The following is a 15,734-nucleotide window of genomic DNA, read 5'->3' on the forward strand; positions in this document are numbered from 1 at the left end:
GCAGCATTCTTTCAGTAATTAGACGTGTAATTCTGTGTGTGCGTTGCACTGCATGATTTATCACTCAACGAGGAATTTTAAAGCCAGTGTAATTTGTACGTTTTACTGAGAAAACAGAAAGCTGCAATCATCCCCCAGAAAGCAAGTAATGAGAAAATCCTGATTAAACCCACAGTGATTCGGTCGAGTTTTCTAACACCTTTGCAGCAACAACAGCAGCAGCAGCTCCTAAACCTACACGTCTGGAGAGACACTTGTTATTCACGCTGTTTTCCTGCTCTCATCCTAAACTCTCCCCTCTGCTGACTAAGGCGACACGAGACCGGGCGTTTAGGGAGATGAGCTTGATTTTTGCCTTTAATTGTTTTCCTAACAGACGACTTAGAGGTGCAGCTCGCGTTAATTGCGCTGACCTTATAGCTAATCAAGATGTGATTGGGCTTAAGCAACCCGCTCACAGTCAAGACAGCTTTTAGTGTCAGTGAGCTACTGTACTGTTTAAAAATAAGCCCATTTGATTGTGTTTGTTTAGATGATTGGAAACCGTCAATGTCTCTTACAATGTATTTGCACCTGCAGTGAGTATAGGATATCCTGGAACTCAAAACAAAACATATGGCCCCTTTACACCTCCAGATGTCTGATGTATTGTGCACCGCTGTTAAAAAAAAACAAGAAAAAAGTGAGCACTACTGCAGTGCATTTTACTCGTACGTCTCCGTGCCTCTTAGCTTACAAAACAAGTCATCAGGGTCAGCCGTCAGGGCTCATCTCTAAAGCCTCGGGGTCATTAGGCAGAGGCTCCTTCCGTTTCCTTTGACAGGTGATTACTGTGGCAGTTGGTGAAAAGGCTTCTGCACAATGCCAACTACTTTCCCTCCTTTTTTTCCCAGGAGTTTCAGCCTCTGGATGGGAATGATTTCTGTGCTATTTCTGCTGGAATTCAGAGGAAATACAGACTGATGGCTAACACACCTGACACCTGTGCAGCTGTCCGGCAACATTCCTGACACATCAATCTCAAAGAGAAACCACCTTAACGGGATGTTGGATTGCACCACCCACCTAAGCTTGCTGCAGCTTACAGCAAAAAGAACAGTAAAATTCTTCATTTGTGCTCCAGTATTGCCGGGTTGTCATTCCCATCACTTGCATGCATCTTGAGTTTGAAAGTAAGACGTAATAAATCAAATCTGCAACTGCAATGGCTGTAATGAAATGTAATCTTGCAGTATCTGAAGTTTAAAAAGAAAACACTTGAGTCACACACACACACACACACACACACACACACACACACACCGTATCCCATCAGAGAAATAATTTTTACTTTTATTTCTAAAACATCTTTCTGTAATTACACGTTCCGCTCGCACAACTGTGTTCTGGTCATATTACGTTTTTGTACTACACACAGTGCTGGATGAAATCTGCACACATTCACGATCACAAATGTGCCATGGCAGAAGAAGCACGAAGCTGTGAACTTGTACTATGCAGCTCAAGTTAACCCGAACACCAGAGGTCTCTGCAGCTTCTCATCTGTCCCAGAGTCATGCACAGCTGGCCAAGAGTCACATTACTGTGAAGAATCTTCATTAGGAAGTGTAACAAAGAGCCAAGACGGCTTTGAAGGCGTGAAAGTGGGAATAAAATCATGCAGGGTCTTTGAATCTTCTTTAGATGCGTGCTCCTTTACGTAATTTTTTTTTGTTTGTTTGTTTGTTTCTCCCCAGTTTTTGTTCTTCCGGTCTGGCACCGAGTGCGTCCTCCGACTCACCGGGTGGATTCGTAGTGTGGATCACCTCCTTCTTGTAAGTGAGGAGAAATTTAAATTAACTTGGTACACAGGTGGTGGAGTAGGGCGAGCGATGAAGTGTTAATGACCTAAGCAAGTGGTAACACCCCCCCCAACAAAACAAACAAAAAACACGTAACCTTCACTGGTCTATGTACAATTTAAAAAAACAAAACAACAAAAACACCATGGTAGAGGGTGTCATGTCTCTTCATGTTTGGCTGTCACACAACCAAAATGATCAAACGATGTCAGAATCTCTTCTCATCCAGAGACAATCAGAGGAGATTTCATTAAATAAGATGCCCCCCACCCCTCCCAGTGTCACAGAGTATAGCACCTTGATGAAGAGATGAGCAGTGATCACATATTAAGTCCTCGAGTCTTCCTCTAATGTGTCTAATTATACTTAATAATATTACATAATAAATAGTATTGGTCCTCTGATGCGTCACAAGCAGACGCAGGGGTAGGGCAGCATTGTCAGAGGCTGGACCGCAGATTTAGTCCTCTGAGGTCACGTCAATGTCCTCGGAGCTGGTCTGCTTAGTGGCGATGCGCCATCTGTTGATGTGGTGGTTCCCCTTCTTCTTCTGCTGGCTGTCTGGTCCCTCCTCCTCCAGCTTCTGTCGCTTGTACTTGGTCCTCCTGTTCTGGAACCACACCTTCACCTGGATAGAGAAAAGCACTCAGTGTGTGACCCGAGAAAAAGGAAAAGACTTAACGAACATCTGTTTAGATGCACATTTTGAGTTTCCCAACGCACAAGCAGCTAATAAGATAAATGATGGCCATGTTGTGGTTTTGTTGATCTAATAAAGGCACAATAATTACTCCTTAAGAAGCTCCTTTCTCTCTTTCTTTATGGTACTACAAAGTATGTCCTTTGGCAAACTGTGTTTCTGACTTGTATTGTTGAAATGCAGTAAGGGAAATAAAATAAAGCAACGCAGTTTATTCTGTTTAGCAAGCGAGAGGGAAAACAGAAATGCACATAAAGACTTAATGACTAAGGATGGCATAAAATGCGTGAAATATCAAGCTTAAAAGCTTCCAGACAGTTGCTGCTGTGACCTTGTAATATGAACCTGTCTGACTAACCCGTATGTAGTCAGAGTACTACACACTCACACTTACATTACTTTTCTTTCATCTTTACTTTGCTCGGCTTTGGGGTAATTTTTTTTTCAGAGCAAACGCTTAAAGATCCTTGGTACAGTGCAGTAATTTGTGAATGACCTGTTTAGCTAAAGGGGTGGAGGGTGAGCTGCATTATATACGTTATAGTATATTACAGTATTTCGTGCTTATTTCATGACCACAGTGACTTGATTAATCGTATCCAAATTTTCTAACTTTAAGATAAACTGATGACATGGGCCTTGCTATCACCCATGTAGATGCTATCGTTTAATCTTGCTGATCCAATAAAGTGAGTTTATTAGTATTCGTTTGACAGTCTTTAAAATTTGCATAATTCAATTGCTGCTTAATTGCAAGCCGCCTTATTGACTGACACAAACCAGAAACTTGCAAGCAGAATATATTCACACTGCTGACTGAGGAAATATCTTTTAATCTTACCTATTAGGCAGCCTAATTGACACCCACAGAGTGTGGACTCATTAAACTTAAGCATCAATAATATTTACCACAGCTTACAGTAGAGCATACATGAGTGAAATCCTTTTGAGAGACTCTTTGCAAAATGTGGGTCAGGTAAATGTTAAAAAAATGCAAGTGCACAGGCCTACAGATATGTCATGTAAGATAAATTCAGTTAATTATTGTTAATTTAAATTTCTAACGTATCAATTATTGAAATTAGAATAACAAGAAGAAAATATTTGTATATTTATCATCTCTGTCTCTGAAACATAGTGATCAAGTCAGGAACTTTTTTTCATTTTGGACTTTAATTTTCTGTTTTTCATTATGTTAACAGGTTCACAAGAACTGTTTTTTCTTTCTGCCACTTAAATATATATTTAAAAAGTTTGAAAATACTTATATCAAAGTGCTTGATGCATCCGTATCAAGAGTGCTGTAATGCTCCATTTGAAGGATCATTCAAACTATCAGTAGGCTTCAGCTTGTCCAGAATGCAGCAGAGTCCTTATAAATACGCAGAAATTTGAACATATTAAAGTCTCCCAGCTCAGCACAGAATCATCGTTAAAATCCTATTAATTCAGAAAGCTCCAAATGGTTTGGCCCCGCAATAAATCTCTGACTTGCTCCCTGTCGATTAAACCTCTCAGGTCATCAGGTGCAGATCTTTTAACTGTTCCCAGAATTAGATCAAAGTGTGCTGAGAATGCTCTCAGCTACCCGGGTCCTGTTCTTAGGAACAAGCTGCCCTGAGGTCAGTCAGAGCTCTGTCCACAATCAAAGACAAACTTCAAACTTTATCATTCTCGCAGCTCTGCACTTAATAACAGTGTGTGTTACCTTGTACGTGTGTGTTGTGTTTTATATCTTTGTAAAGATTGTTTTGTTATTTTTACTGCCTGAAGGCACAGTAGACCTACATGGGTTTTATGTTTTTATCTTTCATGTTAAACACATTGAGTTTACACATAAAATGTGCTATACAAATAAAATTGCCATAAACTATTACAATTGAATCTAGTTTTCTGCAATACAGTGCATTCATTCAAATAAATGTATTCTAACAACTAAACAGACGAGTAAAAGCCTATAATATAACATATAAAGAATTGTTGGCTACGTAAGAAAATAAATATAAATTATTTTTATAAATTATTATTTTTTATTATTCTTTTGTTGCTGTCCGTTTTAATGTCGTTGCTTGGGCTTTAAAATATTGGGGCTATTTTAGCTGTAGCTATGTGTGGATAACGTTATAGAAGTATCCAGAACTAGCCAGATGCTAGTAATAGTTTATTAGCAGTAATAGTATTGACGACTAAAGTAAGCGACGTTAGCAATTAATTTAAACAAGCAAGCGTTAGCTTAACCTACCTGCGTTTCAGATAAACTCAGGCTGTTGGCCAGTTGTTTCCTCTCGGCTCCGACCACATAGTGGTTCTTCTCGAAGGCTCTTTCCAGCCGGAGGAGCTGGGAGGGAGAGAAGGCCGTCCGGATGCGTTTGGGTTTTCTCGCGAAAGGGCCGTGGAGGAGCAGGCTGTCCTGGGACACGTCGTTACCTGACAGCGAAGTCAACGAAACGGTAACGTCAGTCATGGAAAAAGTTCATTCTTATTTTATTTTCCCGAGAAAAAAAACAAAACAAGTTATAATGGTTCACTTATTACTGTTTTTGTTAATAAAATAGAATTGACATTTGGAAAAAAAAGAAGCGTATTAATACAAAAGTACGATAACAAAATGCTGTTTTGCACAATCGTGCTATTTATTAGGCCCGTTTGAACGTGGCATTGTAAACTGTCCAACCTGATAAAAAAAACACAATAAATTCATTTTCTGGTAAACTCATTAAAGACAGTTTTGCCCTATAACGCAGTTTTAGGCTGAATGACTTTACGCACATTTTAAAAATAAATGAATCGTGACAAAAATCAGGATCAGACATTTATAGTTAAATAAGAAAGTACATGGCTACACATTCGGAATAGAGTCATAAAATAGCACATCATAACACATCGTAATATATAAAAAATATTTATGTGACTACAGCTAAATATATCAAATGCGTCTTTAAAAGTTATTGTCTTTAGTCTGATCTATTTTGCATTTTTTAGGGTATAAATATTTTTCAGAATTTTTTTTATGGTCAATATTTCTCAGAGTGATTTTTTGGTGCAAACTGTTTTATTTAAAATAAATGTTTGGGTTTTTGTTTGTTGGGGTTTTTTTACATTTACAAATTCTGTTAAATTCCCCATATTACCCAATTACATCCAATAAGGCTAATGTATGTATTAATTAGCCTATGGTATAATTATGATACAGATATTTGATTTATTTAGTTGTTTTTGTTTTGTTTTTAAATTAAGGGGCCCTTTATGCGTTTGCAACATTGCTTTTTCCCCCCAAAATGACATTTTCTGTCCAGACAATTACGTAATTAAAAATGATTGAATGAATAAAAAGATGTAGATTATCTTTCATGTCTTACTAATAACAGGTCTTAGTGCTGTATAGTTATTGGAGGGTAGGTGTGGCTGAGGTTTGTCACCACTAGCTGTGTTCAAAGCCTCTCTGCATCAGATTTTTATTCCGCATCCCTCCCCTCACGATGAAATTATTATGGTAGATTTGATCTATTTTGCCTCTGTGGACTGGCTTTTGTGCAAGATTTTTTAATTAAATGAAAAAAAACTGTAGCCTCACCTAAGGCGAATTTTATTTTATGTGGGGAAAAAACACAACACGGCTGCTTATCTTTTCCTCCTGTGGTTTTCCGAGAGTAGCTGCAGGGCAAACGAGAGTGGGAAACATGAGAGGAGCCCAACAAGCCTGCTGCAAGCTGTCAGTGGTCTTGTGGATTGTGATATCTGCGGCTACAGTTTATTGTTCGACTAAAAATGCTTTTGAAATCTACAGTCATATTGTTGAAAAAAAATCCCACACAAAGATATTTAGTTTACTATGGAAACCACGTGTTATGCACACACTTATTTTATTAGTTTAATCACCTCCACCTACTTTATTCACCATTTTACGCACAGAATAACGCATTGTTTAATTCTAGACTAAGAATTCTGGCCTTTATAGCCCAACAGTGGACCTCAAAATACGCACACATCTGCAAATCTTTAAGCGAAGTAATAATTAAAAAAAAACTTTTATTAGTATTATTATTATATTATTATGTTTTGCATTCGCATTTTTCGCGTACCTTGAAATCTGTGTCCAAAAAATCTGTTACGTAACACCCAGGGGTAAAAGTTGAGCGGGTCTCGGTGTTGCGTCCCAAAGAAGTGCGGATGCTGTAGGTGGGATCCTCCGAGCTGGTGAGGAGCCACGGTGAGTGAGGGGTGGTTCATCGTCTCCGGGAACACCAGGTCCGGGCTCTGGTAGAGGGACCTGGCCGGTGGTGGAGCCTGGTAACTGTTCATTAAGGCATCTGTCGTCGGGTTGGAGTAACTTAAAGCCGTCGGGCGGATGGGATCCTCTGCCGTTAGAGGGTTCTCTTTAGCGACCAGAGACTCTATCGTGAAGCAGCGCTTGCCTGCAGACGAAAACATCATCTCTCGGTAGAAAGGGAAACCAAAAAGAACGCGATCAGCCTTTATTATTTTCCTTCCTCTTGCTGTAAAGGGAAAAAAAAGAAGCCCACTCTCAGAGAAGCATCATGGCCAAAGATGGTGGGGGTGTTAGGGGAGGGTGGGTGAAGGGTTTGTCTACACGAGCTCTAAGATGCTGCTAGAAAACTCAACAGTGCTGCAAATTGTCCTGATTCACCGAGCCCGTGCGCGCTCGGAGGGTTTCTGCGCGCAAATGCGCACCAAGAAAAGCGCCCGAAACCTTCCATGTGGCTTGACGTTGCGCGGAAAGAGGGAGCTGATTGGACCAGAGCACCTGCCAATAGGTCTCCTCAAGTACCTGCTTTGTAGATCACACAAGACCGGGCAGCTTAGTTACAGGGGCACGCTGAGAAAAACTAGCATGCTCCAATTAATGGGTCATTGCATGTCGCGTTCAGCTTTAATGTCAAGTTTTTCTACAGGAGGGGGAAAAAAAGTAGTCCGCCTGCGGGAGTGAGAAGGTCCCACTCGTCCCACAGCAGATTCATCCAGTTCAGGAATTCTCATAGTGTCAGTATTTGACTGACGCTCGTTAAGAAGTTTTGTTGGTTTTTTTTTTTAAAGCTGACTCACCGAGACACTTTGGATCTTTCACCTTTAACTTAACGTTTAGGCTCTCTTTCAACTCTCATTACAAACACACGCACACACAAGAGCAAAATTAGATTTATATTATGAGATTTATGTGCCTCTCAGAATAAGACAATACAAAGTTTTATCTTCAAATACCGCTTATTTTTCTTTTATTGAGGTTATTATTATTAATTATTATTACTACAGTCGAAACTCCACGTCTGTCTTTCATGTTTTTATGTGATCTTCATAATATATTTTTAAAACAAACAAACCCGACAACAACAACATGAATCAGTGAAGAATGCTGATTCTGGTGAGTCAGACTCCCTGCAGCAGAGCATCCTTTCTCTCTACAAAGTGAGGTGTCCCGCTGATTGTTTTGTTTTGTTTTTTAAATCAAATTTTCCGTGGATTTAAAATGTTTCTCAATCGGTGCAATAATAAGTGCACGTTCGACTTAACAGCTCCGGTTAAAAAAAGGAGAAAAGGCGAGAAATAATATTTGTTACAGGTGTTATTTTTAATTTTAGTTTAGAGGTTTTTTTCTGTTTAAAATTTAAATTCGTCAAGCAAACGTTTTTAAATTTGGTCGAATCAGATCGAAGCATCTTTCAGGTCACAACGTGTATTTGTATTTTTTAATGGTGTGCTCGCGTTTTTATGTTAAAAATTAAGCTCATTTATCATTATTATTATTATTATTACTTTTTATTGTAAGCACATAACGGCGTTATTAATTCGCCTCGTGTTTTTTTTTATATATATTTTTAAGAAAACGTCTGTGAGTTTGTCCTCTGTGAGGACAGTTTAGCAGGAGAAAGTCTGTTTGTCATTACTAGAGCTGCTCCCTCGGCGCTCAGCTTCCATTGCGCGCTAACCAAGTTAATAATTATCCTCTTAATATGCTCCTTCGCGTTGGGGTTGCATTAGAAAATCATTACCGATGGAAATTATGAGGTAAAACAAGCTGTTGATTAGGCTTTTAGAGCTAAAGGCTCCTAAAGACAGCAATCGGTTCTGGGAATGGGTCATTGTTCGAAAAGCTTAATATGGGGCTGTTCCTTGAACACTTCCATTTCTTTTAGTTATAGTAATTACACGGTGAGGATTGTGGCGACGCATAAATGCTATTCAGTTATTTTAACATTCATTCTTGGTGGATCATAAATTCCTAATACAGTTTGCCAGGAAATCATCCACATCTGTGGCATAACTATAAGTGTCTATTGAAAGGTCTGCCGCGAAATAGCTGTAAAATTAAACCCTGGAGTTTTTTTTTAACTCTTTAAATTTAACCTTCACAAGTATTTTAGTCGTATAGGTCAGCGGTAAGTTCCACAAGCCTATAGTGGTAGAGAATGGAGAGATAAGAGGAACAAGGAAACAGCGCCGATGAATACACCGCCTTTACAGGGAAACGTTTCAGGAATCAGTCACGCAGCTCAGTTCTCTATCTAAACAGTCCAAACGGAGCATCAGAAGCAGGAACTTGAAGGATGGCTGAGTGGGTTAAAAATGCCGCCTTGAGTTTAATGATGAAACCCTGTGGGCCTCTACGCGCTGACCCTGATCGCGGCTGGTTAATAGATGATCAAATCGCTCTGCTGTAACAAAAAACAAAGGAAAGCGCTCTAACCTTGTTCCGTACCTGTTGCTGATTTCACCCCCGAGGCCCCCTTATTACTCAGTCTGACCAAAGTGATCTTCAAGAATAGTGCACTGACTGTTTTAATGGATTTGTTTCCTTAAAGCTTTTATAGTGACATTTCAATGTAGCAGCTGCAACAATCTGAAACCTTTTCGAGATCTTAATTCTCATTTAGTGCATTAAGAATCAAATAAAACGAGATAAATGACAACTCTTTAAAGCACCCAACACACGTATGAATATGTCCAGTGTGACCGGAGGGAAAAAAAAATCGTTGCACATTTTGTGTATTAAGAAAACCCAGAAGAGAGATCGGAGATGTTCCAAGATGCAGGTAGCCTGCAGGAGCTAGAAATAACCGGATGGAAGAGTGGGGGGAAAAAACGCTTACGGTAAACCCTAAACAGCCTGCTTTTATCCATAACTTAAAATAAATTTTTATCTTATAATTTTAAATGTTAATCAACTGATATGAAGTTGACAACAACAGCAACAACAAAAGCAACAACAACAACAAAATTAATAATAATAATAATAATAATAATAATACATTTTAAACTGTTCAGTTCCTCACAGTCAAAAAAGGAAACAACTGTGAGGAGTGACGGCAGTTTAGATTAGTGCTGTCCTCTAGTGGCGGAAGATTGAAACGCTCTTACAGCTCCCTGAAAAACACCGACTTCTATGTCAATGCTGCCATCTAGCGGTTGAGGTGAGGAACCGTAAGGTTGTAAGGATTTTGAGTTTATCCGCGGAGATCAAAGGGAAGTTGTGACCTCAGCGGTTCCAGGTTGGCGAGGGGCTTCACGAGGGCTTGTAAGTTGGAAAACAAGAAGTTTAAGTTTTAACTGATGCATATTATTTTTTAAATGAAACTTAATGAAATTACTTGTGAATTAAAAGGAAATAACTAAATAAATATTGGGATATTCAGCTTTTGGGGCTGTGTGACAAAGATCAGCGCCGTGTGTTGTCTGCTCGTTCTCCCCTAACGCTGATCAAAGCCATGAGATCAAATCAGTCCGCCTCGGTCCCTTCCTCCGTTCATTAATAAACTAATTAGCCATTTTGTTTCGCATTAGCGTTGTGTGTTCAGCTAATCTCTTCCACTTAAATACTTGGGAAATTTCACCCCATTATAACGAGATGAGAAAAGTAGCACGTCTCTGCGTTTGTGGCACCTGCATAAGAAGTGCGGTCGTTCGGCCACCTGTACGGGCCCCGCTCTTCCACCGGCTCCCCTCCTCAGCATAAACAAACATCCCACTTTGAACAAGGCCTGGGGAAAAAATAATGGGATGGGAAATGCATTAGTGTTAAGATTATATGTTTGAAATCTCAGTTTGGGACGTCAGATACAATACAATTAAAATATGACACTTAATTGATGAAAGGTTTTGCTGTCGAACGTAAAAGTTGCACAGTCGGTATCCGGCGGTCTTTCTGTTTTAGCCTGCAGCTTGTTTAATGGCGTCCTCCGTCTCTGTATACAACGTTAACAGGAACTGCTGTTTCCTGGCAAAGAAAAGAAGCAGTTTGTTCTCCGAGCATGAGCCCCTCTTGTCCGTGCCCGTGTCAGAAGTCAATGTGCATCTCAAATGTGAGCCTTTCACGTCGAGACAAAGCCCTGCCTCTACTTCAAACGCTTGTAATGAAAGCTAATGACTATTAGATGGAGTAGAGTGGCCCTTACCTCTGCAAATAAAATGCAAAGAGGGATTCCCCCCCTTTACGATCGCCTGCTCTAAAACGCATGTTGGTTAAAGCGTGAGTGCGCTCTCCATTGAGGCTGCAGCTCGTTGAATTCCATGAGAACTTTCACACCTCCTCAAAGCTGCATTACAATCTGAAGGCGAAGAAGAACTCATGGGAGTCATGTGACGAACTGTATTTAAATTTTTTGGTGGGGAGAAACTCAGTAGCCAATTAATTAGGTACACCAGACAATATAAAACAGCTAGTATAAAACAGGCCTCACTGGTGCAAATAAGGATCATCATTGCCACTAATAATCCTCAAAAAAAGTGAGTTCAATATACTACTACTACTACTAATAATACTAATAATAATTATTATAATAATTATAATAATGCTTTGGCCTTTGATCTGTTCTTGAGGCCAAGAAAGCGACTTCGAGACATCAGCTTCAACATCAAGAAACTCAGATCAGACCCAAATTGACTAATTCATTCTTCAAATTAGGATTTAGTTGCAATTAATTATTCACTGAAACCCTAATATTGATTCTCCCAACATTTTGAGCTTTGAGCAAAGTTAATAGCTTGAAATGTGCACGCTCTAAACACTAAACCCAGCAAAGAGTGGTCTTTTCTCTTGAGCGAGTTATCAAAACAGTTGCTGATGAGTTGTTTCAGATTAACACAGCCCAACAAAGGCACATTGAAGAGACCCGTGTGGATAGACCAAAATTGCCCACTGTGTTTGTGTCGCCAAGACAAATTGTGTAATGTGCTGAAATGCAAAGCTCACGAGAGCAGATGAGAGCGACCGGTCAAGAGACAAGTGAAGATGTTACAGTTTCCTTTCAGAAAAGCCTTCAATTCGGACCCTGGAGAGAGTCTTAAGAAGCACAGTCAGCGCTGGCAAGCATCCAGCCGTTAAGGTGCCCTGTGCTAATTGAGACGATGAGCCCGGTGACCCCCACCGCCCCTCCCCTGGACTCTCTCAGTTTTCCCAGGCCTCTAGCTGCTTCTTTCTGTTCCTCAATGGGATTACGTGGAGCTGTGGACAGAGAAGAGGAGAAGGGGGCTCTGATTCCCGGCTGATCACATCAGAAACGGCTCTCTGTGGTTTTACACAAATTCTGCTCCTTCAGCGGTGCTTAAGCCATAATCAGGCCAAACGGGGGCACCAAGAGAGAGCAGGCAGGGGGTGGCGGACAAGAGACAGTGAAAGAGATCAGCTCTGTTAGCGTTTATTAAACTCTTCTCTTTGATACGGTGACCAGCTGTCTTCTCCTTGTCTCCTTGCACTCTGATATTTAAATTGACAGTTAAATTGATCGGCAGAAAAAGAAATATCTGACTTGATTTTGTTGAACTTTTTGTAGTGAATTAGTCAGCTTGAGTGGCCTGTTGGTCAGAAACATATAGTATATTGCATGGGAAAGGAAACCTTTATTCTAAAATACATTTTGCACGCAGAAACAAGTGTATCTGCATCTGGAGTTGTTCTGTTGATTGAATATGATTGTGTGACTTGTGTGTGCTTTTTTCTTCCAAATGTCATGTTTGTGTAATTGTTCTTTGCCTCGGGTAAAATAACGTGAGCATAGAAACTAAATTATAAATTTAAATCATCACTTTCAGCAACCAAATTTGTTACCATAGAAGCAAAGAAGCCTAACCCTTCATATAATTAGTTACATCAGGGGTATCAAACATAAGGCCTGGGGGCCCAACTTGGCCCAGCGAAGACTCCACGCTTGTGAAGGAGTGCATAGCTTTAGCTAGGAACTTTTTTTTAGCTGTATTTTTATAGGTTTTCCAGCTTTTCCCGTTGGTAAAGACAACCTTCCCACTGGTATTCACACTATACCAAAGTAATTCAATAAAAGATAAACAATTAAATGACAGAAACATTCCAGGTCACATAAAAAAGGGGAAAAAAGAAAAGAAAACCTCCCCAGACATTTTTCAGAGAAATAATAAAAACATTATATTTTAGAATTACAGGACAGTCTGGGCAATGAACTACCAAGACTTTTTCTTTCATTTTACTCATTTACCTTGTAATTTCACTTGGCCAACCCATTGAAGATCAAAGTAGCTGTATGTGACCTAGAACTAAAATCTATTTGACATCCCTGACTTGTACCTTCTGTTGTCCCTGTGACGATGCATTTGTTAACATGAAATGTGTCATCATATGTTTTTAAGATTATAGAGGTAGACGCTGTGTGTTCCCATCAGCCTTCTTTGTTTAATGTGACCGAGTTTCAGTTGACCACCCCAATTACCTGCTCTGATGGACACATATCCTTTCTACGTGCCGTCTTCTCTTCTGTTTTATCCCTCATGTCTGCCAGGCAGACAGCATGAGTCCCTTTCGTTTCAATAGAGCAGAGACAGGACACCTGCTGGCGGTGGGTGGGCATGTGGAAGCCCAGTCCACTGAGAAACAGTGAGAACGGTCGTATTGACCATTTAAACAGATTAAACAGTGAGACCCAGCTCTCTTGCTCCGAGACACAGTGACCCCTACCACCCTGGGTTACAGATATCCCAGCTAATCCCTGAGCTGGTTATTTATTTGCTTAGCTTAAACCAGAGGGGAACCTAGACTTTACATTGGATCGAACCTGGAAGGAAATATCTCCCATCATCCTCAGACTTGGCAGAGTGAGATGAGAGGGAAATGAGCAAAGTCCAGAAAGACACAAGAATGACCTGCTTAGGACACATTAAAGATGAACATTGCTCCATGTAGCAAAGATGAAAGTTCATTTATTTGTTAAATAAAACTCTGAAATATCTAAATGATGCCTCTGAAAACAGGATTTCAAGTCTTTCTCTAAAACACCAAGTGAACCAGATTTGAAGTTAATGTGCCATGTATTTTTTTAACCCCTCAAACATGAATTCATTTGCTTCTTCATAACTGTGTGATCACATTTCACTGACGATGAATAATGAACCCCAGCAAACATCCAGCAAATTCACTCAAACTATTAAAAATTCAGATTTGAAGAACATGATGTAACATGTCTCTGCTTCCCAAACAAACTTTAAGCTGCTGAGTTTGCTGCTGTTGCCTTAAACTTCTAAAAATCTCTCTAATTGGATATAAAGGAATGAACAGGACAGGTTTTGCATTCATTTCATAAAATATATTTTCTTAATATTTCAGATATACAAAAACAAACTCATCAAAAGGGCAATAAATGTAGACAATTAAATAAAAAACTATAAATCTATTAAATATTTTTAGTTGGAGACTATTAGCCTCTTTTCTCAGATATATATATGTACATATATAAAAAAGTCCTCTTTTTTTATTGTAGTCAAAGGTCCGGTGGTTGGTTCAGCAGTGCTCATTGGAGTCGTCAGATACGTCAATATCCACATCCGAATCGGAGAACTCTTCATCCTCATCGCCCTCATCTCCGTTCCCTTGAGATCCGGGGCTTTTCGGTGGAGCAGCCAGGCCCAGTTTGGCCAGTTTGGCCTGCTGCTGTTCCAGACTCTGTTTGCGCCACTTGATGCGTCTGTTCTGAAACCAGACTTTGACCTATGGGGTAAAAAAAAAAGAAAGAAGACACTTAGAAATCGTACTTTTACCTTAAGACGACTAAGTTGTTGAGATGTCTGAAAGAATACCTAAACTATGTGTTTTCCGGTAAGATTTTATTACCTGAGCTTCGGTGAGCTGCAGAGAAGACGCTAGGAGGAATCTCTCCGATCCGACCATGTACTGCTGCCGGGCGAACTCTTTCTCCAGGCGGGATAGCTGCTCGCTGGTGAAGCTGGTGCGCATCCTCTTTGACTTCCCACCTTTCGTTTTGAGCGAATGTAGCCCCACGTTGATTTTGGGCATTGCAGCTGCAGAACAGATGAAACATATAATCACACACACTGCCGCGTAAAGGTCTCCGTTTCTACAGACAAACTACTTTTCGGATGTTTTTGTTTTTGTTTGTTTGTTTGTTTTTACCTTGAGCGTAAAGTGCGCCTCGACACGATGGCTGGTAGGTGAAAGGTGAGTAACAGTAGACGGAATATCCAGGTTGCGTGTGGATCGCTGAGTGTAACACGTTGGGTGAGGAGTAGACCCACGGAGCTGGTCCTATCGGTAAGCCTACGTGTCCGGTAAAAGGCAGAGATGGTGCTGCTGGCTCGTATTTTACTCCGCACTTAGCAGGACTCGTGCGGCCGCTGGTTGTGTCCTCGGGTTTGGCGAGCAAAGCCTCAATAGTAAAAGATTTCCCACTGGGTGGTTTCGACTCGCACTGCCCTCCCTGGTAGTGCAGGTGCAGCGACGCAGGTGCGCAATTACGCACGGAGTATCCATAAGCTCCGATCGGTACCTGCATGCTGACGGTTGTTTAAAATTAGTTTATGAAGGTCTCTGCTGAAAAAAAAGTTGCTTCTCCAAGTCCAGCAGGAAGGTGAATGCTGCTCCTCTGCGGAGTGTCTCAATTTATAGTCCAGAGGCGCACGGAGGTGTCAACAGCCCCCCGCCAGCCCTTTGTCTTTCTAAGTAGCAGATGAGAGGCGAACATCCCGACAAGGTATCCAATTAATTGCTGGAGTAATACAAGCTGGGATTGTCAAACATCCTAACCCTTTGAATGAGCAGCCTTTTGAAGAGGGCTGGGGGGGCTGGGACTCAAGAGATTTGCTAGAGTACAAATTCTTGCATGGATCTTAAGTCCAAATGTAATCATTACCGCTGGGAAAGCCTTGATGTTACCAAATCATCTTATTTTTGTGTCCTTTAAGTTCAGGCTGGTCGACAG

General features: G+C 40.5%; 2 protein-coding genes across 7 annotated transcripts; both read right to left on the reverse strand.

Annotated features, from left to right (window-relative positions):
• Window positions 1-943: 943 nt before the first annotated feature.
• Window positions 944-11,199, reverse strand: emx1 (empty spiracles homeobox 1). Of its 6 annotated transcripts, XM_082516496.1 has the most exons (6): window positions 10,950-11,199; window positions 10,641-10,771; window positions 10,438-10,535; window positions 6,624-6,975; window positions 4,784-4,968; window positions 944-2,469 (listed from the first exon to the last, which is right to left on the reverse strand). In XM_082516496.1, exons 3-6 carry the CDS (start codon window positions 10,516-10,518, stop codon window positions 2,302-2,304), a joined length of 786 nt encoding a protein of 261 aa, XP_082372622.1. In that variant the 5' UTR covers window positions 10,519-10,535; window positions 10,641-10,771; window positions 10,950-11,199; the 3' UTR covers window positions 944-2,301. The 6 variants fall into 6 exon arrangements, with proteins under 6 accessions (XP_082372622.1, XP_082372623.1, XP_082372626.1 ...); XM_082516497.1 differs by lacking the exon at window positions 10,641-10,771; XM_082516500.1 differs by lacking the exons at window positions 10,438-10,535; window positions 10,641-10,771 and having other exon boundaries at window positions 10,950-11,194.
• A 3,054-nt stretch (window positions 11,200-14,253) lies between these two features.
• noto (notochord homeobox) lies at window positions 14,254-15,505 on the reverse strand. The gene is made up of 3 exons (XM_082515384.1): window positions 14,930-15,505; window positions 14,630-14,817; window positions 14,254-14,506 (listed from the first exon to the last, which is right to left on the reverse strand). The coding sequence occupies exons 1-3, from the start codon at window positions 15,306-15,308 to the stop codon at window positions 14,300-14,302; spliced, it is 774 nt and encodes a 257-aa protein (XP_082371510.1). The 5' UTR covers window positions 15,309-15,505; the 3' UTR covers window positions 14,254-14,299.
• Between the last annotated feature and the right edge of the window lie 229 nt (window positions 15,506-15,734).

Source organism: Aulonocara stuartgranti (genome assembly GCF_965226115.1).
Source record: "Aulonocara stuartgranti genome assembly, chromosome: 19".
In the NCBI taxonomy this organism is placed as follows: Eukaryota; Metazoa; Chordata; class Actinopteri; order Cichliformes; family Cichlidae; genus Aulonocara; species Aulonocara stuartgranti.

What these genes read in the sequence shown, in the direction of transcription:
- emx1 (XM_082516497.1), bottom strand. Translation starts at nt 10,518, where the DNA reads ATGTTTGTTTATGCTGAGGAGGGGAGCCGGTGGAAGAGCGGGGCCCGT. An exon ending in CGACCGCACTTCTTATGCAG is followed by an intron (nt 6,976 to 10,437) that starts GTGCCACAAACG and finishes TTCTACCGAGAG; the next exon opens with ATGATGTTTTCGTCTGCAGG. An exon ending in TTTTGGACACAGATTTCAAG is followed by an intron (nt 4,969 to 6,623) that starts GTACGCGAAAAA and finishes CTTCGCTGTCAG; the next exon opens with GTAACGACGTGTCCCAGGAC.
- noto (XM_082515384.1), bottom strand. Translation starts at nt 15,308, where the DNA reads ATGCAGGTACCGATCGGAGCTTATGGATACTCCGTGCGTAATTGCGCA. An exon ending in AGGCGCACTTTACGCTCAAG is followed by an intron (nt 14,818 to 14,929) that starts GTAAAAACAAAC and finishes TCTGTTCTGCAG; the next exon opens with CTGCAATGCCCAAAATCAAC. An exon ending in TGCAGCTCACCGAAGCTCAG is followed by an intron (nt 14,507 to 14,629) that starts GTAATAAAATCT and finishes TTTACCCCATAG; the next exon opens with GTCAAAGTCTGGTTTCAGAA.